General features: G+C 52.9%; 1 protein-coding gene across 6 annotated transcripts in view; it reads left to right on the top strand.

Annotated features, from left to right (window-relative positions):
* Nucleotides 1-17,404, top strand: part of LOC142092696 (protein CEPU-1) — a 348,616-nt gene that overhangs the window by 307,938 nt on the left and 23,274 nt on the right. For all 6 annotated transcript variants that reach the window (XM_075173006.1, XM_075173004.1, XM_075173009.1 and 3 more), the window contains one exon: nt 10,029-10,154. In XM_075173006.1, coding sequence (XP_075029107.1) covers nt 10,029-10,154 — 126 coding nt within the window. The remainder of the gene's footprint in view (nt 1-10,028; nt 10,155-17,404) is intronic.

Below are 17,404 nucleotides of genomic sequence, written 5' to 3'. Positions count from 1 at the left end.
AGTAATGATTTTGAATCGGAGAACCACAGGTTTTAAAAATGAAAGGGTAAGAGGAAAGAAAGGGAAGGAAACTGTGGATAAAGAGCCTCCAAAATGATTAAATGGGAGGAGAAGGAGGCATTAGGAAGGAAGGGGTAAAAATAGTCCTTCCGTGAAAAGCAGGAGCACGTGGGGAATAGACGGTGCCGTTGATGAGGCTGGGCATTAGAAAGACAAATAGGGAAATTAAGGGATGCTCTGGGGGGACATAACCCCCTGTGGCTTTTCTGGCATTCTCGGAGGCACGGGGGTGGCCGAGAAGAAGGCTAGAGGGCTTCGTTTAGGAGGAACGCGAAACGTAGGAGCAGTCCTAATGGAAAAGTAGAACAGCCCCCGCGTACTCCAGGCACGCCGGTATCTCTGCCTTGCGGTAGCGCCGCTCCCTCCTTCCCCTTTGCTTTTAACTCTGTCAAACGTTGCCTATTTGGGTTGAAATTTGGTAATGAAATTTTTAATTGCCCCTCTGTGTACGCAGATATCCTGCTGTGCTCTCCACAGCCTGATGACTAATTTTTAACTGCAGTGCTCTCGTCTCGTGCGGCCCGTTGGAAATACCTGTCCTGGCAGCCATCCCAGTGCCTTTTCCGTGGCTTCGTGCGTGCTGCGGAGCCTGAAAAGCAGGTGCTGATGGAGCATCCATCCGAACAGGTGCTTTTGGGCCATTTGCTCTTGGGGCTTCGTTTCTACATCCGTAAAGCAGGGATAATAACGCTCCCTTATCTCACCGGGGTGTTTTGACGATAGGGTTATTAATGCTCGCGCTGCTGGCAGACCCCGAGAAAGCGGAGGCGGGGATGCGCACAGGTACCGAGAGAAGCCGGGCACCTGCGGGAAAGCGTTGTCCTCGGGGAGCGTGAGCTGGGGAGGTGACTTAAGGCAACAGAGACCAACCCTACCTCTACCCGTGCTGAACTTTGAGAGCTAAACCTTGCAGTGCTACGACTGCTCTTTTAAAGACATTTTAAGGCGTGGGGAGGATGGTGTGCATCATCACACGGACTCTGGCTCGTTGGTGTTTGCTCTCCTGCTTGTTTCTGGCCAAGCCTTGGGTTGATCTCCTGGGTTTGGGGCTGTTGGCGTGTTGGGTCAGGGTGGATGCTAACAAGGGACCTCGTGACCCTTGGCTGCACGGTAGGGTGCAGGACCAGAAGTACTCCACGGGAGGAGCGAGGAAGGCTGGGGGAGCTCTTGGAGCCCAGGGAGGAAAGCCTGGCAAAGGAATGCCTAAGGGGAGGAAGGAGTGGACGAGGGCAGCCTTGGGAAGGTAGACTTGCCTCTGCCGGAGCGATGGATGGGTTCACAAGTCTTATGTGAAGAGATGTGTTCCCATGGGGACAGGAGGAGCGACAGCATCTGGAGGCATAAATCACCTCACCTGCGGTTCATTTTGAAGCGCTGGGCCTTGCTGACCTCCTGCTTTATAAGCAGACGAACGAAGGGTCTGGTCATAAGGAGCAGCCTCCAGACCACCTAATCAGAGAATAATAAGGCTATGCTCCCTGCCTGATCCATCAATTTTTCACCAGAGTCAAAGGCGATCATGGGAAGAAGCCCAAGCAGAAGTAAAGGCTCTGGCTGGAGCATGAGGAGGCACGTGCAAGGCTGGAGCCCGGCGTGCAGAGGGCTTGGGAAAGACGGGAGGAAAGGGGCTGTTTGGGCACGAGCGGCGATGGCAACGGCACCTGTGTCTTAGAGATTGATTGCATCCAACCCTGCTCCCCGCACCAACGAGGTGCACATCCACCTCTCGCTCCCCGTTGCATCCCTCTGGATGCCAGCGTGGTGCCGAAAGGTAGTTTGCAAGCGATGATGTCCGGGAGGGCTGAGGATGCAGCCTGTCTCCTTTTTCGTTGAGAGCCCCGTGGGGCAAAGGCTGTATTTTTGTGTCTGGTTGGTACAGCACCTAGTGCAACGGGGTCTGAGGGTGTCAAAGATGTTGTAGGGGAGCTGGGGATGTAAACAGTTAGATAAATAGAGGTGAAAAAGACACAGATAGACCCAGAAGATACAAACAGGCTTCGCTTGCAATTCAATCAAAACTTGGAGCTTTCACTCGGTTCCACATTAACGCCACGAATCTCAATGGTTTTTGAAGTAAAACCGTCAGGCGCCCGGCATCCGTCGCGGCGTTTCGGGAAGCGCCGCTCATCCCCCTGCAAGGGCGGGCGAGCCACCGCGCTTTCCCTGGGCACGGGCTGCACGGCTCCTCGGATTAGATTAGTGTCAGTGTGGAAAGTGTAATCATAAACACTTACTTTGTGCTCGAGTCGGGGGAGAGGGAGCGCGAGAGCGCGGAGATAAGAACAAATATGCAAGAGCGTAGTGTGTTTTTAATGGAAGGGAGATTTATTTCTCTCGGTGTCTTTTTAAGCCTCTAGATAGATCATAAAAAAACCCAACCCAACCCACACACAACCCGGCTGCCTGAAATAGCCGAAATGTAATTTAAAGAGCATCATTTTAACTAATACTTCACTTCAGAGGCACCTGCCCTATATTCATTGGAGATGCAGGCGGCATTAGAGCATCTGATTTATCTATGGAAAGGATGTTTGAGCTCCTTTGTTCCTGCCAGGTCCCTTTTGACGAGCGAAGTGGCGCAGGGCCAGTTCGGCGTGCTGGGCCCTCCGCGTGATGCTCGCTCCTCGTGGACGGAGAGCTGGGGGGGCACGGGGTGAGCCCCCCGCTCCTCCGGGAGCGGGGCTGGGAGCAGGACCTGCACCGTCAGTGTGGGGCATGGCCCCTTGCCTCTGGCTGGTTTTGGGGAGAGGAGCTGAGGTTTCATTCTGAGGTTAGCAGGACAGTGGACGCTGGTGGACCAGATGAGGAATATCATGTAAACTTGCTGCTCGTTGGTACAGAAGACTCCAGGTTGACTGGGAAGTGCTATTTGCAGGAACATCCCCTCGGATTGCATGCCCTAAACTAGATCTGTGCATCTGGGCTTACGTGAGCCCTAAAGGACATGGCTAGTAGGACTGTCCCTATGCAGAAATCTCCCTACCTACAGTTCCTGTGACCATAGGCTCTGGGTATCTTATAATTTCTTATGCTGTTGTCTTCGTAATAAGCATGCGAGGAAGAGAAGTTCTTGTCATTGCGTTGGTAGAGAGATGAGACCCAAAGAGACGGAGTGTTTTGCTCCAGGACTCCTCTGGAGCAGGGAGCGGTGCAGGCATCAAGCCATCCTTCTCTGCAGCTTATTGACCCGCAGCAAGGAGGCTTTTCTAACATTAAAAAAAAAAGGGAAATTCCACAAATCCTCATTTTCTCCTGGAATGTGACTCGGTGGAGGAGAGGTCCCGCATCCCTCAGGAGATGGCAGTGCAGGGGCTGGTCCCAGACAGCCTCGAGATCCCGGGCGGCTTGCTTCTGCTGGGGGACAGCTATCGAGGACGAGGGACTGTGGGGACGAGCAGGAGGAAAGACGGGGAGAGGAGAGCTATTGTCAAATCCCTAGCTCGCCCTTTCTGATCTGAAGTTCACTTGTAATATTTTTCTCGACTCGGGTTGCTAATGCGTTTTGTTCTCCAGAGTGCGCGTGGCCCGACTTCCCGCGCAGCCTTTAATTAGTTTCTGGATGATGACATCTCCGCTGAGAATCATCTCATCGTGTCCCTCCGATCTCGGGGGGAGAGAAAGGAATCTAATAAAGACATTCAGCATTTCTAGGTGATGGGTTTGACAAGCTTTGTATTAACAAGAAGTCGCGTTCAAACTTTCTCGGGTGCCCTCGGCTTGCTGCGGCTCGTCCCCGCGCGGGGACTTTTCCCCGGGGGTCTGACGGAGCCTCCACCAGCGCCTGGTGGGACGAGAGGGGCAGAGCTGGGGACCCTGCGTCCCCGAGCAGGGTGAGACGGAGTCGCTGTCGGTTTGATGGTCACCGTGGAGGTGAAAGAGGCTGTCGTGCTTTGAGGAGAGGTGTCAATGACGCTGGAAAGATGATGCGAGTGTCTTAAGGTTTCGAGATCCTTCAATTTTCTGCTTTTTATGAGGCGTTGCTTGACTTGCAGGAGGGAATCCCAGGTGGCTCGGGGTGCAAAAACTGGAAACTAGATCCTTGCTCCATGCGGCGTGCATGGAGCTGAAAATGAGATCTGTCTAGACAGGGAGCTGAACCGTCAAACAGTCCTTGTTCGTTTGCATTTCTTCATGGTTAGCAATGCAAAAACTTTATTCTTACATCTTTATGGGGTTCTTTAGGGTTTTGGGTGTTGTGGGTTTTTGGATTTTTTTTTTTTTTTTGAAAGAGGAGTATGAAGTAGTTTATAAAGGAGATCAGCATCATTAGAATCCTTTTAGAGAAAGCAACAAAGTCCAGAGCAGTGCCACGACTTCCTTCTGGCATCGTAACGTGAAAGCTGACCTCAGGTTACTTACTCAGGTTCCTCATTACTCCTTCCAAACCTGAGTGATGGATTCTGCCTGGTCTATAAAGCTGCTTATTAATAGTCATGCTAACGTCAAACTGTTGCTTGATTTCGCCGAAGATGTGGAGCTTGGTGTCAGGTGTTTCTTCCTTTTTGTGGTAGGAAAAAAAGATGTAGATCCCTTCACAGCCTTGAAAGCAGGGGACCAAATCTAGCCAGGCAGCACCCCGGCTCCTTAGGGTTGGTGACCTGGACCCACCCAAAAGCCAGAAAAAAGTCCTTGTGCTGGAGACCTGACTCTCCTTTCGTGCCACGTTTATTCTGGCGTATCCCTTGTTGACTGCGGTAGGAGTATCGCTGATTTATGCTGTCGTAAGTGGAATCAGATTGGGCTCCCTTTTGGCACTTAGCTGTAAAGTTTGTCTGCAGAAACCCTGCTGCTTATGCGATGAATTATACCCGCGTTCACAAATACTTTACTAATGAATGATTGGAGACGTCTTGTTTCCCCCCTCCTCCTTTGACTTATTACGATGCCGTGCCGTATAACCTGCTGCAGAGACGGGCGTAAAAAATTTTGTGTCCTCCAAGCTCAGGAGAGCTTTGCTGCAAAAGGAGCTGTTATCTACTTGGGAAATCATTTAGACACATCTCGGTGCCGTATGACACATCTCATTACGCCTTGCTTTAAAACGAGCAATTGCCATTAGTTATTTATTAATTGCTTATTAAGGTCGTTACGTATGTCCTCTTCATTTCCAGGCTGCTTTCTTCACGTCTTTGACTGGGTTTGCGCAGAGGGGGCTCGGTCCCTCGGCAAAGCCGAGCCGAACCCGGCACGCCGGTGGTACTTGTGCAAACCCAGGACAAAGGCAGCCCCGGGGGGCAGGATCGGCTCCTGTAATTGTAAGGTTTCTCTATGCAAGCCTACGTGACCGAGCAATGTAGCTGGAAGCAGGCTCTAAGGCTGTGTTTGCCCTTCCTCGCACCCCGTGGACTTCAATACGGCTCCTGAGCTGTGTTGATATGATGAAGGATGAAGCCCTCTCTGCTTTTCTCTTAATTATGGTTGTGTTGGAGTGGCACAAACTGATTTAAAAGCCCATTATAATACACCTGTAATTGAAGGCGCAGGTCTCTCCATTTGCTGTCTGCCTTAGAAAGCAGAAAGGTTTTGAACACAAAGGAGGGAGAAGGCACAATGGAAGTGCCTGGCACTGCGGCAGCCGGAGCGCCGAACCTTCTCCCGACCCGGCGGCTGCTGCCGGAGAAGTGGAAACCGCTCTGGCTGCAACCTGGAGGAGTTGGATGGGGAGCCTGATATTGGGGTCCCTGCCCGGCACCCAGTCCCAGCTGGTCTTGGTGGACCCCTCCATTGGCGTGGGAGCGTGGGCTCGGTGCGACTCGTAGCATCGCCGCGAGCAGGGCTGGGGCACCCAGGGCTCTCGCTCGCCGAGTCCCAGAGACAGGACCCATGGTAGCAGCGCTCTGTAAAACACGGGGAAGTCTGTGGGTGACAGCAGTAAGAGGCTGTTATTAAACGCAGGAGCAGCAGCAGCCTGATGTTCAGGAAGCTGCCAGTGCGCATCACAGATCGCCTGCAGAACGCAAGTCTGAATTCTCCCTCTTTTTCTTTCTTTGAGACGCTTTTATAGTTGTTCTTTGTTGTTTCCTTTGATCTGGAGCAGATGTTGCTCATGCTGGAAGATGGAGGTTTGCATGTTTTATGAGGAAGAAGCAAGGCGCTGTTAGGCTTTACCGGGAGAGCCCGCCCGCCCGCTGGCTCGCGGGCTGCGAGTCCTGCGCAGAGCATTTGCTGGGGCAAGCACCCGCTCTGCCCGGCTCCCGCACGAGAAGGGATTTGCAGGTCTGGAAAGGTCACGCAGGTATTTCTGCGCTACCTGCTTGGCTCCCAAAACTGGGTAGAAAGGAGGTCGTTAAGGCAAAAAAATGCAATTACTCCTTGAAGGCACCCAACTCGGTGAGGCTCATCTGAGGTCTCCTTCCCTGTCTCTGGTGGGAGAGGTTGCTCCAGATCCATACTCCTCCGATATTCAGGGATCTCCTTGCCTCTCACCTGATACATGGCTGAAATTTGGGGTGCCCTGGGAGCCCAGCCGCGCCGAGGGGTACATCAGGAGACAGCGGCAGGGACACCGTGTCAGGGAGAGGAAAGCACTGGCAGCAGCACGGCCATTGCACGCAAGGAAGATGGATGGGGAAGTCATGACGATAGGAGATGGCGGGGCCGAGGGGTACGTGCATGGGATACGTGAGCTTTTGCACCCGTGTTGGCTCTGGGACGGGTGTTTGGAGGTGAAAGCATAGCGGGGATATAGTCAGTGCCAGTGGCAGGAGGGTGTCTGTGCGCCAGGGAATATATCTGTGTAGGCAAGCACATATGCTTGGATCCGTAAAGACATATATCACCTGACTGAACACCCTCGAACGTGTAACGCACCATATGGTTTGGTTAAATATTTAAGCAAGCTGCTTTCTGTCCCGGGGACTCCATGTGTGCGAGTGGGCACCAAATCCAGGCAAACTGGGGGCATGCCCTGGGCACCTGCAGTGGCTGAGAGCAGCCCAGAGACCTTTCCCATCACCGTGGCAAGGATAGGGAAAAAAAGAAGTCGTCAGATCGATAAAACACCAGCCCGTCTCTGGGGAAATCTTCGCTGTGTAACTGGAGCAGCTTGGCCAACACTGCCATGTTTAATCACTTCTGAGCAAGAGAGATGCTGAACACAAAAGGACTGCCCGCAAGGAGAGGGTTCCCGCCTGGGAAGCCTGCATTTATTTAGCTTTATTTATTTATTCGTTCCCATAGGGGCACAGCTCCGTCTGCGTCCTGCGTTCAGCATAAGAAATTTCTCCTCTGCCCCATTGCTGCAGAAATGCCAACCGACGGTGAAAGCGTTTTAGCGCAGAGGGAACGGGAGCACCAGTGACCGTTAAATAATATTAAATATATACTTGCGATCACTTATTTATTAAGGTTTCCCTCCCTAGTGTGGTAAAAGCCTTACAACATACCTGTTCAGTCTCCAGAAAGGCATTTCAAATAGTTCGTGTGGTTAATTATTCAAACGTTTAATTAGCATACAATAACTGTCGTGTTAAATCCTACCACTGCACATTTAATTTAAGGGTTAGCTAACGACTTCGCTGACGCTGTTGCTCTGGTTTACTTCCCAGCCATTCCTGCCTCATCTCATCCCAGGTGGGCCGCAGTAAATTATCTCTCCCTGAGCATGTCCCGAGCTCACTGGGGCATGGTGGGCTTTTTCCCCGGCGCACGAGCGGCTCGAGCTGCTTTTGCACTTGTAGGAGAGAGTCTCCCATTGCCCGGCCAAGCAGCAACGCAATCATCTCTCTTCCTCTGCCTGGTCTGAGCAAAATTTAAATCTCCTGCTGTATTGCTGAGAGGAGGATGTAACGCTCGTGTTTTGGGAAATCCATGTTTAATTTGTTTTAAGTATGTTTTAGAACCTGGTCAGTTGATTTGATTGCAGATTTTTGTCGCCTGGGCGGGTGCAAATCCGTGTGTCTGACTCTGGTGCGAAGTCTGACTTGATTTTCTTAACCCTTGGTGAGCTCTCCAAAACAAGCTGAATCGGGTTGATGCGGATTCAGTAGTTTAAAACAGCAGAAAGGTTCCTGTGTGATTCAGCGAGCATCGCGTTGATGATGATAGATATTGCTCTAGTTTTGTTGGGACTTACAGCTGGAAGCTATTGCTTCTTCCCGGGCGATGGCGGGCAATTCTCCGCGCCTCCGCTTGCCTCTTTCCACCTCTCTGAAATGGCAACGGTGATACCTCCTTGGCCTATTTTTGTGTCCAGACCATAAGCTTGGTCTTTTTAAAGCACACGTGGGTTTCCTGGCTAGCGGTCCCAGCCTCGCCAGGAACGCAGCGGAGCAATCGTAGCGCCGTTGTAATTAATTGCATCTTCTCAATGGACTACCTGGCTACTGGCAGAGCATCTCCCAGCTCCGTGCGGGCGGGTGGTCCCAGGAGGCATGTGCTGTCCCCTTACGCTGGGCTTAATGACACTGATGCATATTAATACTTCTTTCGATGTCATCTTCGTGCCCTCCGCTGTCCTGCCCCAGAGCCCCCACTGTTCTGGGAGCGTCTGATCCGTGGTTGTCCTCCAGTGCATGATTAGCAGATTAGCCGTTGTGCCCAGAGCAGCAAAAAAATGAACTCCCAGAAGCCCTTCAAAACAGAGAATAATTCATTACCCACCTTGATTTCCACTTAAAATGTACTTTAACTACACTTCCAACTACAAACCCTAAATCACCCTCATGTTCACAAAAAATCCATCATTTTTTATTTTATTGCACGGCACTGGCATGACATAATCCCTTCCAGAGCGTCTTGGAGTGCTTTACAGATCAATAAATTACTTACCTGCACAGCAGAGGCAATGCGTGCAAGGCCATTGCAGTCATTCCGGTTCGGTGCAGCCCCGGGAAGGTGTGGGAGGTGGGGAGAGGCAGGGAAGGGGTGCTCGGGAGTGGGGTCCGAGTCAGGAATAGGGGTGTCGCAATGGTCTGGGTTGCAGCTTCAAGCGGGTCGATGAATGGGGCTCGCCCAGGGAGGGTGGAAGGAGCAGGATGCTTTGCAAATGATTTGTGACTCTCCTGCAAAATGCCGCAGCGGGGTGCCAATCCGCTGCTAGGCTCCGGAGAATGGCCTGAAAAAAAATAAACCGAGGAAGGTGATGGTCTTTATTATGTTCTGCAGGTGCAGGCTGATAACAGCAGCCAATCGTTTTTCTCGTACAGCCCTGCCGTAGAGCTCGTAGAAACCCCAGCCCTCCCTGGCAGCTGCATCGCATCCTCCGCTCACGCAGCAGCTCCCTGCTTGCTCCTCATCCCTTCCCCTCCTCAGCCCCATTTCTCATCACCCCCCGTCCTGTACGTGTGTCCTCTTTTTTGGGTCCGGGCCCCTTGTATCTGACCTGCTCCTGCGTGTTCACGATGGCAGAGCCAATGCAGCGGGATGGCTTTCATCCCGATTGAATTTCCCTTCCTTTGCACGGTGGTGGACCTTAGAGGCTCCTCAGTAGACTTGTCGTCTTCATGCCCAGCTCCTTTTGGTGCTTTTCTGGTTGCAAGGGCATGACAGAGAGCCTGCACGGCTGCAGGAAGAGCTGCAAGCCATGTGCATGCTTTGGGTGCTATTGTCGCACCAGGAGCGACTGCTGCCTTTTGGGGGAGTTTGAAGGGGGGGATGATGTTTTCTGGGTAGGATGCAGCTCTGCTGGAAAGGGTTCATCGTGGCTGGGAGGACAGGATGAGTACTGGAAGTGGGGTGGGGAAGAAGTACCGTCTCCCACACCACGGAGATGGTGAGGAGGAGCTGTTTCGAGCCTCCCTAAAATGACTGAATCTCCTCTGGCTATAATTTCTTCCCACTTCAACCCTGTCTTCTCTTCCCTCCTTTTACCCTGTGTGTTGCTGTCAAGTCAGGCGAGACTGATGGTCTACTGCGTAGCTTGTCGAGGTGGAGTGAGGAAGGAAATTCAGCCTCCTTCACCCACATTTTGAGATTTGAGTCAGAGCAGACCTGGCTGCATTTTCATTTCCCTCTTTGTGTCATTGCAGTGTCTCCGAAAATCACCGAGATCTCTTCTGACATCTCCATCAACGAGGGCGGCAATGTCAGCCTCACCTGCATAGCCACGGGCAGGCCAGATCCAACAATCACCTGGAGACACATCTCGCCCAAAGGTAGGAGCCGAATGTTACCAGAAATATTCGGGAAGGGCACAGTGCCATTTGCGAGCGGCTGGGGAGGTGTCGTTGGCTGGTTCACCTGGGACTTTAGTTGCAAAGAGAAGGTGATGTGCACCGAAAAGACGTGACTTAATGCAGGAGTTGGTGACTCTGGTGGAGAAACATCCATCTTGGTGGTCTGGGAGAGGAGGTTATGGTTTTGCTCGTGTGGAGGACTGGCAGTAGGTACCAGGTTGGGGTTGTCGTGCCTAGGGATTGAATGTGCTTGTCCGGCCCTGTTTTGGAAAGTTTTCGGGGAATTCTTGTGCGTTGCTTCGAAGGAGGACTGTAAATAGTACAAATGAGCAGGAAAACACACGAAGCGTTAATTGGTGGCCTTGTTAATTGGTAAGCAAAACCTGAGCAGAACTGTGTGGGTGTGACTGCTTGGGAAGCTAATTCCCATACATGCCCGTTCGGGAGCTTATGATTTCAAAACCGTTTCCCAGCTGCTTTTTGGCGTTTGCCTTGCGCTTTGCTGCCCTGTTATTCCCAGGTGGCTGCGAGGTTCTCACCGGTGAGCTGGGGGTGAGATCTGGGGGCTTTGGGTGGGATGAGCCATCCGGCCAAGGGGCAGTGCCTGGCTCTGATCGCGTCTAAGCGCTTCAGTTCAACCTCAGTCATTTTTCCCCTGAGTTTTTTACCAGTGTGGGCTGTTGTCCCAGACAACTGCCTCAAGTTCTCCTCGGGGAGGCCCCGGCCGGGCTGTCCGGCAGCCGAAGGAGACGACGCAGCGGCGGCAGCGACGGATGGCGCCGCGTCTGCTCTCTCTGTTCAGCTGCCTGGCGATGGCTGCGGTGTCTCGGTGCAGCTCCATTGATTTTTTTTGCTATTTGTCTGCGCTGTAGCAAACTGCTGGGCCAGATCCATCACTCTCCGTAGCCCAGGCAGAGAGCGAGCTGAGTCGGCGGCATCTCAGACCCTTCCCTTGACAGGAGCCTCTGTAAAAACCATTCCCCCCGGGGCACGTGTTGGCTTATCCACCTTAGGTGGTCGTGCCTCCGAGACAGTGGCCTTCAGTCGGGCTCTGTGTGTGGATGAATGATGAAATGCAGGACACAGATCCACGTGCTCCTCTCCGGCCCCGAGCGTCTGTCCGTGGCATCGAAGTTGCTGTCACTGTATCTGTCACCATCAGGTGGCATTTACGGTTGAGGCAGTCCATGTGCTCCCACCTTGAAGCCTTTTCTTCTTTCTCCTCTTCCCCTCGTCTACCCTGACGATGTCTTTTTGTCTCGCTCAACCTCCTCACCGCCTGTTTTTCACATGCATATGTTTTCCCTGCAGCCCCGCTCTCCTTCCCGCATCCCCTCCTGCTCCCCCAGGACCCTCCTCTCCCTCTCCCGTGCCCCTCGCTGCCTTCTCCCGCACGCCATCCATCCTCTCCTAACCAGGCTCCCGGCTCACAATGCCTCTGTCTTTCACGAGGGCTATTTTCTGTGTTTGCTGCCATCCAGCAGGTTTCTTTCCCCAGGGAATCTTTACCTGCGCTTGAACCAGATGTTTCCATTTTACTTAGGACTTAGCTGCTATGGAAACTGAGGATGCACCAGGAGAGGAAGAGTGAGCTAATCAGAAATTACCTGTGGTGCTGTGTAATTTGCAGCAGCAGCTCTTACCTGATTTTGGCCATGATTAGGCATTCTGCTTTCAAAACTCAAAAGGGAACAAATGATCACAGAGATTTACTTGAGGCTGGCTGCCTGCTGATGGAGGGTGCTGAGCCCAGAGGTGGCCCGAGACAACTTCGGTGGCTGCCCGTCTCCGTAGGCAGCTCCTCTCTTTCTCTCTCTGGGTCTGCCAAGCCACCAAGGAAGACCTCTACTTCTCCATTTTGCATTCAGCGCGCATAGGAGAGACGAGGGTTGGAAGCGTGGGGACTGAAATAAGAGCCAGAGCACAGAGGTGCTATAGCAGATGCCGAGACGGTAACCCTTTCCCTAGTAGGATATACTCTAATTTGGAGAGCTGGGAGGTGCGGGGACCCAAAGCTAGCTGCCGGCCCCTCTCTCGGTTGTAGGTCTGCTCATCCCCGGGGAAGTCTCGAGCGTTCCTTCTCGCCGTCTTTCTCCGTCTCGCTTGGAGTGGTGGAGAAGAGGGACCAAGGGAAAATTGGTTAAGGGAAAGCTGGTGCATAATTTAAGGATTTACAAAGCGGATGGGTAAGCGGCTCTCACCGATGTCGCCGGGGAGAGGCTTTGATAGCGCTGTCTGTGCCAGGCACGGGCAGACCGGTAGCTGAAGGAGCCGGTCCCCGTGCATACACCGGTGAGTGCTCCTCACGGGCTTTATTATTTTCTTGGCAGCTGTAAGCCTACTGTGCGGCTCGTGGTGGGAAAGGGAGCAAACGAGAGTGTTTGCTCACCGGGGGAGCGTGCGGTCGGGTCCTTCAGAGGATTTACACCGGGAGCAGCCCCGGCTCCCTGGTGACTGATCTCACTCCAGACCCTTTTCCAGCCACTCCCAGCTCCCTTGACCGCTCGGCTGTTTCTCTCCCGTGCATTGCTCTGGTCCGGTGCAATATGCATTTAGTGGCTTGGTCTGGTAAGCTCTGCTGAATTTTCGCGTTTGCAGTTGTTGCCACGCTATGGGAGCCGTCAAGCCTGGTTTTGAGGCTCTGTTTTGTTTGGGGCTGGAAGAGTTCCCCACAGCCGGGAGGAGGAGAGCATTTTCGCTGTATAACTCAAGAGCTGAGTGAACCTGAGCGAGAGAGTTTTGTGCTAATGAATCGCACGAGTGCTGGCCCTGCGGTGCCTCCATCGCCGCTCAGAGCCTTGCGCGGTGGCTGGCCCTGCCTCTGCCCATCCTCATCCTCCTGCCGTGAGCAAAAGCAGGATGCTGGCTCTGGAGAAGGGGTTTGTGAACCCGTGGCCAACCCAGACGTGTTACAGCCTATCTTCTGCCTCAATCCTCTCTGTCCTTTCTTAATTCTTCTCCCAGTAATGCTGTACTAACCCACAGCAACTCCTGTTAATGCAGCTGAACAGGTTGAGGTGGAAAAAGAAGGGGGCAAAGAGGAGGAGAAGGATGTAGGTAACCGTCGTCAGGATATAACATCCAACATGAAGACAGCAGCATCTTTCCAGAGGAGATGTAGGTTGTGCAGGGAACTTGGACACTGGGGTCTGAAAGGCAGTGTTGTGTGTGCCCACGCATATTCGTATTTGCACCCATGGGTGCTGAGCATCTGTTTGTTTCGAAGGCTTCGGATGTATTACGGTCCCCAGCCTCGCGGTGCCGATGCCATCTGTAAACTGCAGAGAGGTCTTCTAGTTAATACTCTGGTTGTGGTCACTCAGGTGTTTCCATAGTTACTGGGCTCTTTATTTATTTTGGGGGGTAACTCTGATGTAGTCATGGCGATTGCCATGTTGTCAGGCTGGTTTTCATCTCTCGGCGGGCGAAGGCTGGAATTTCTCGGCTAGGAAAAAGCGCGGCGTCCCGAGCTGCCGGGCACAGGGCGACACCGAAGCGCGCGGAGCTGCTCGCTAGCAGCGTGAGCAGCACCGTGCTGAGCTAACCGGGGGATATTTATCCGTGCTGCAGACACGAGACTCGTCATGCCTCCCATTAAGCTCAGGAATTGTGCTGAGGAATTGCTGTGAGGGCTCTCCCAGGAGGGATGAAGGCTCTGTCCAAGAGAAACGGGCATGGCTTAGCAGTAATGATAACGAGGGCTCTGTGGTCAGATGGCAAGCGTGGTTATCCTGCCGTGACGGGGCCAGGGACGTGAGGAAAGGGTGTAAAAACTAGGGGTGTGCACACAGATACCTTCGCTGGCACATCTGCCTGGCCAGCACCGGACTGCCACGCGCGGACGTCCTGAGCCAGAGGCTGCATCCAAGTTGTCATCCTTAACGACCCTTGATGGACTTTTCTGCCATGGTTTTGTCTAATTGCGTTTTGATTATTGCTGTAGTATGATGGATTCTGGTGTAAGGCTTAAGACAGCGGCTGCCAGGGTAGGAAAACATTACGGTTTGGCTTGATGGTGTATTTACTCGTAAGAGGTAATCGAGAGGTCTTTATAGCCGGAATCCCTCATTAATCTCAGGATTAGGCTCAGCGCTGAAAGCTAGATCCCGTGCGGAGCCGGAGCCCTGAGCTGAGTCCGAGCTGTGATTTGTGGGGTAGGTGCTGCCCGGGTGCTTCGCGAGGCGGAGGAGGCACGAGACAGGGGAGATGCTCGGAGGGTCCCGACGTTGCCGCGGCCCGGATATCCTCAGCGATCAGTCTGTTTAACCTCCGTGGCCCTCCACGTCCTCCCTGGAAGAGGTACAACAGCAGGACCGATGGGAGGATAAATACATTCAAGACATGAGGCGCTCAGACACAGCAGTAATCACAGCTCGTATATGCACTTAAGATAGATGAGACACGGTGGCCTAATGTGGCAGAGGTCTCATGAGATCATCTGTCTATACATCAGCAGCAAACCAGCGAAGGGACTCTGGGAGAAGTCCGGTATATTTGGATATATTGATTCTCTCTGGCTCTTGGCGAGGCTTAAAACAAGAGGACAAGCGACTGCAAAAAAAATCCAGCTTGAAGAGTTGCTTGTCCCTGGGAAGGGAACACGTCCTCTCCTCTCAGACGTTTGTCCATTAAGCACATCGCTTGCTGTCCCTCATGTTTCCAGGATCCTTTCTGGACAGGAGACGGGATATTTGGAGGTCGGACATCAGATCTGGAGCCCGGACGGGAGGCACCGAGAGGAGGGGGATCCACTTGGGTGGGAAAATCTCCGCCTGCTTCTGTTTTGCCTTGTCCCTCGCAGCGATCAGCTCAGCGTCCCGCAACATTGCTCCCTTTAACCCTGCCTCAAGTCACATAATTAACTTTAGGCCAGAGTCTCGTGCTCTCTGCTGGTCCTTTTAATAGGGAAATCTTCTCTCGGAGTGAGCAGATGGTTTGTGTGAGGCTGCTTCTGTGTTCATCCTGGGTTTTGTGTTTCTGCACCATCTCCTGTTGAGCATTCAGGTGGTTTTAGTGGAGGCCAAGCACCCGCCTCACCTCTCTTCTGGGTGTTTAGGCAGCAGGGAGGGTTTGTCTGCATTGCCTCAGGCTGAACACATACCAAAGAGCCAACCAAAGCTTGTAGTGCCTTGCAGAAAGGAGGGGTTTGAGCCCCTCTTGAGGAAGAAGGGTTGGGGGAGGTGTTGTGTGAGCCAACACAAGTGGCGTCTCAAAGAAGGGACGCGAGTCCTCCTACCGTGGCTGATGATGGAGCACAGAGCCAGCCCCGTTGGGTTGGGTTGGTCGCTGTGCCATACATGACGTCCCATCTTGCCTCCTTGCATGCGTCCCTCCGGTCTCGTGGTGGCCAAGTGTCTCACGGAGGCTCGTCCGACGCATTCGGTGGCCGAGCACCTTGTCCTCCATCCAGGAGGCAGTTGCAGGCCTGGGCTCCAGCTAAATTAACTGAAGCATTTCAACCGGCTCCAATCCTGTCGGCAGCTCAACCGTCCCCTTGTTTACTGTTGAAATAATTACTGCTTTGCCATAATATTAGCTTTGAGCCGTGACTCCATTACCATTATCGCCGGAATATTACCCATTTATTATCTCCCAGCAACCCTGGAAGATGAACACTAGGCTTCAGAGACCAATTGTTTTACAACAGACAGGATCTTGGTGTGCATTGTTTAATGAGGTAAACTACATTATAGCCGGCATTAATTTGGCTGCGGTGCACTCCACTAAATCATTGTTAACCTGTAAATCTGCCACCGGTTTTGATGCGCGCTTAATCAGCACGCGCCGGACAGATCGGCCGGGAAAAGGGTCAGCGGTGGCCCGGCTCCGTTTGCACCGCGTGGGGTGCAAATAAATAGGTTGTAGTGGTCTTGGAGAAGCAGGACTTTGAGATGGACGCTAGTTTTGTGCGATGAAGGAGAAGCTGGCAGCTGGCATTGCCAGGGGTTGCTTGCAAAGCATGTGGACGTGTGCTGCGACCAGCAACGAGATCCTGCCAGGAGCAGGGTGAATATTTAGCCCCTTGAGTGCCAGCAGCTTCCCCATCGGCTCCCCTGGGAGCAGGATCTGGCCCAGCAGGAGCCAGTGTTGCCTCGTGGGCTCCAGGGTTTGCTTTCCTCAAGGCGTGATTTAAACACGGTTAGCGTGCCATGTGCTAAGCGCTTGGTTGTGGGTAGCTCCTCGTAGCATTTCTCTTCCACTGGTGTGCCCTGGTTCCTCCTGCTTTTTCGAAGCGATGGGAGATTATGTACTTGTACGTGTATATATATAAAAGTAATATTTTTGATTCCCCGCATGGTGGAAATGAACTCTCTGAGCTGATTTGTTTGCATATTTGGCATAGCTGCCTTTAAAATATGCATCTTGGTACAAAAATAACAAGACCCCTACCAGCTACAAATGAGGCAATGTCTTTCCCTTAAGAAAAGGAGGGAAAAAAGCCCTCTCTGCTTCAGCATATTCCCTAAACACAGCTTTGCAATGTCACACTTTCCCTTCTTGCCAGAGGCAGAGCGTGCTCAACTCCTTATCTCAGCCTGGGGAAGCAGGGGCCAGTCGCTCTCGCGGTGCTGCCGGTTGCTGCCCTACCAGGGGGCAAAAGCAGGCAGCTCTGCCTGCACCCCCATATTTTATCCTTCGGCTCAGCCCGTCGGTTGCTGGCTACCTTTCCTGCAAGGGTAAGAGCCGCCGCGGTGCTACAAACGTTCCCGATCAGTGCTGGCGCCATGCCTGGTGCGAGGGAGTTGGCATCCCGGTCAAAGTGGTATTAATAAGAATATCGGAGATTTATTTTTTTTACTCCCGAGCCAACATTTGCATGACAATCTCATCAGCCCTGTGTGTGCAAAGCAGGACCAGGTTAGGGCAGCGGGGCAGTTTCTATTTGCTCGCATTGCCCGGGATAACGCCCGAGCATCCCATGCTCCGGCTTTGTGCAGAGACGGTGATTTTCACGCCACCGGCAGCATCGCCCCACGCCGGGGGCTTTTCTCCATCCCCAGCGGTACTTCAGCTAACCATGGGAAGAAGGGGGTATGTTAGTTATTTCTTTGGCGCGGTGGGACGAGGCGGACAAAACCCAACACGCCGCCGGTCTCAGCTTGCTGGATTTTCTGTGTCTTCTTCGGCGCTGAGCGCTGCTCCCTCCTTCCCCGGTAAATGCGTGGCTTTGTGTCGGCGGCTCGCTCCCTGCCTGGGACTCGCCTTTCATTCGGCTGGTGTGGGGAAGA

This window comes from Calonectris borealis, chromosome 24 (genome assembly GCF_964195595.1).
Source record: "Calonectris borealis chromosome 24, bCalBor7.hap1.2, whole genome shotgun sequence".
NCBI lineage: Eukaryota > Metazoa > Chordata > Aves > Procellariiformes > Procellariidae > Calonectris > Calonectris borealis.
Note: the sequence above shows the minus strand (reverse complement) of the source record. Positions and strands in the feature narration are given on the sequence as shown.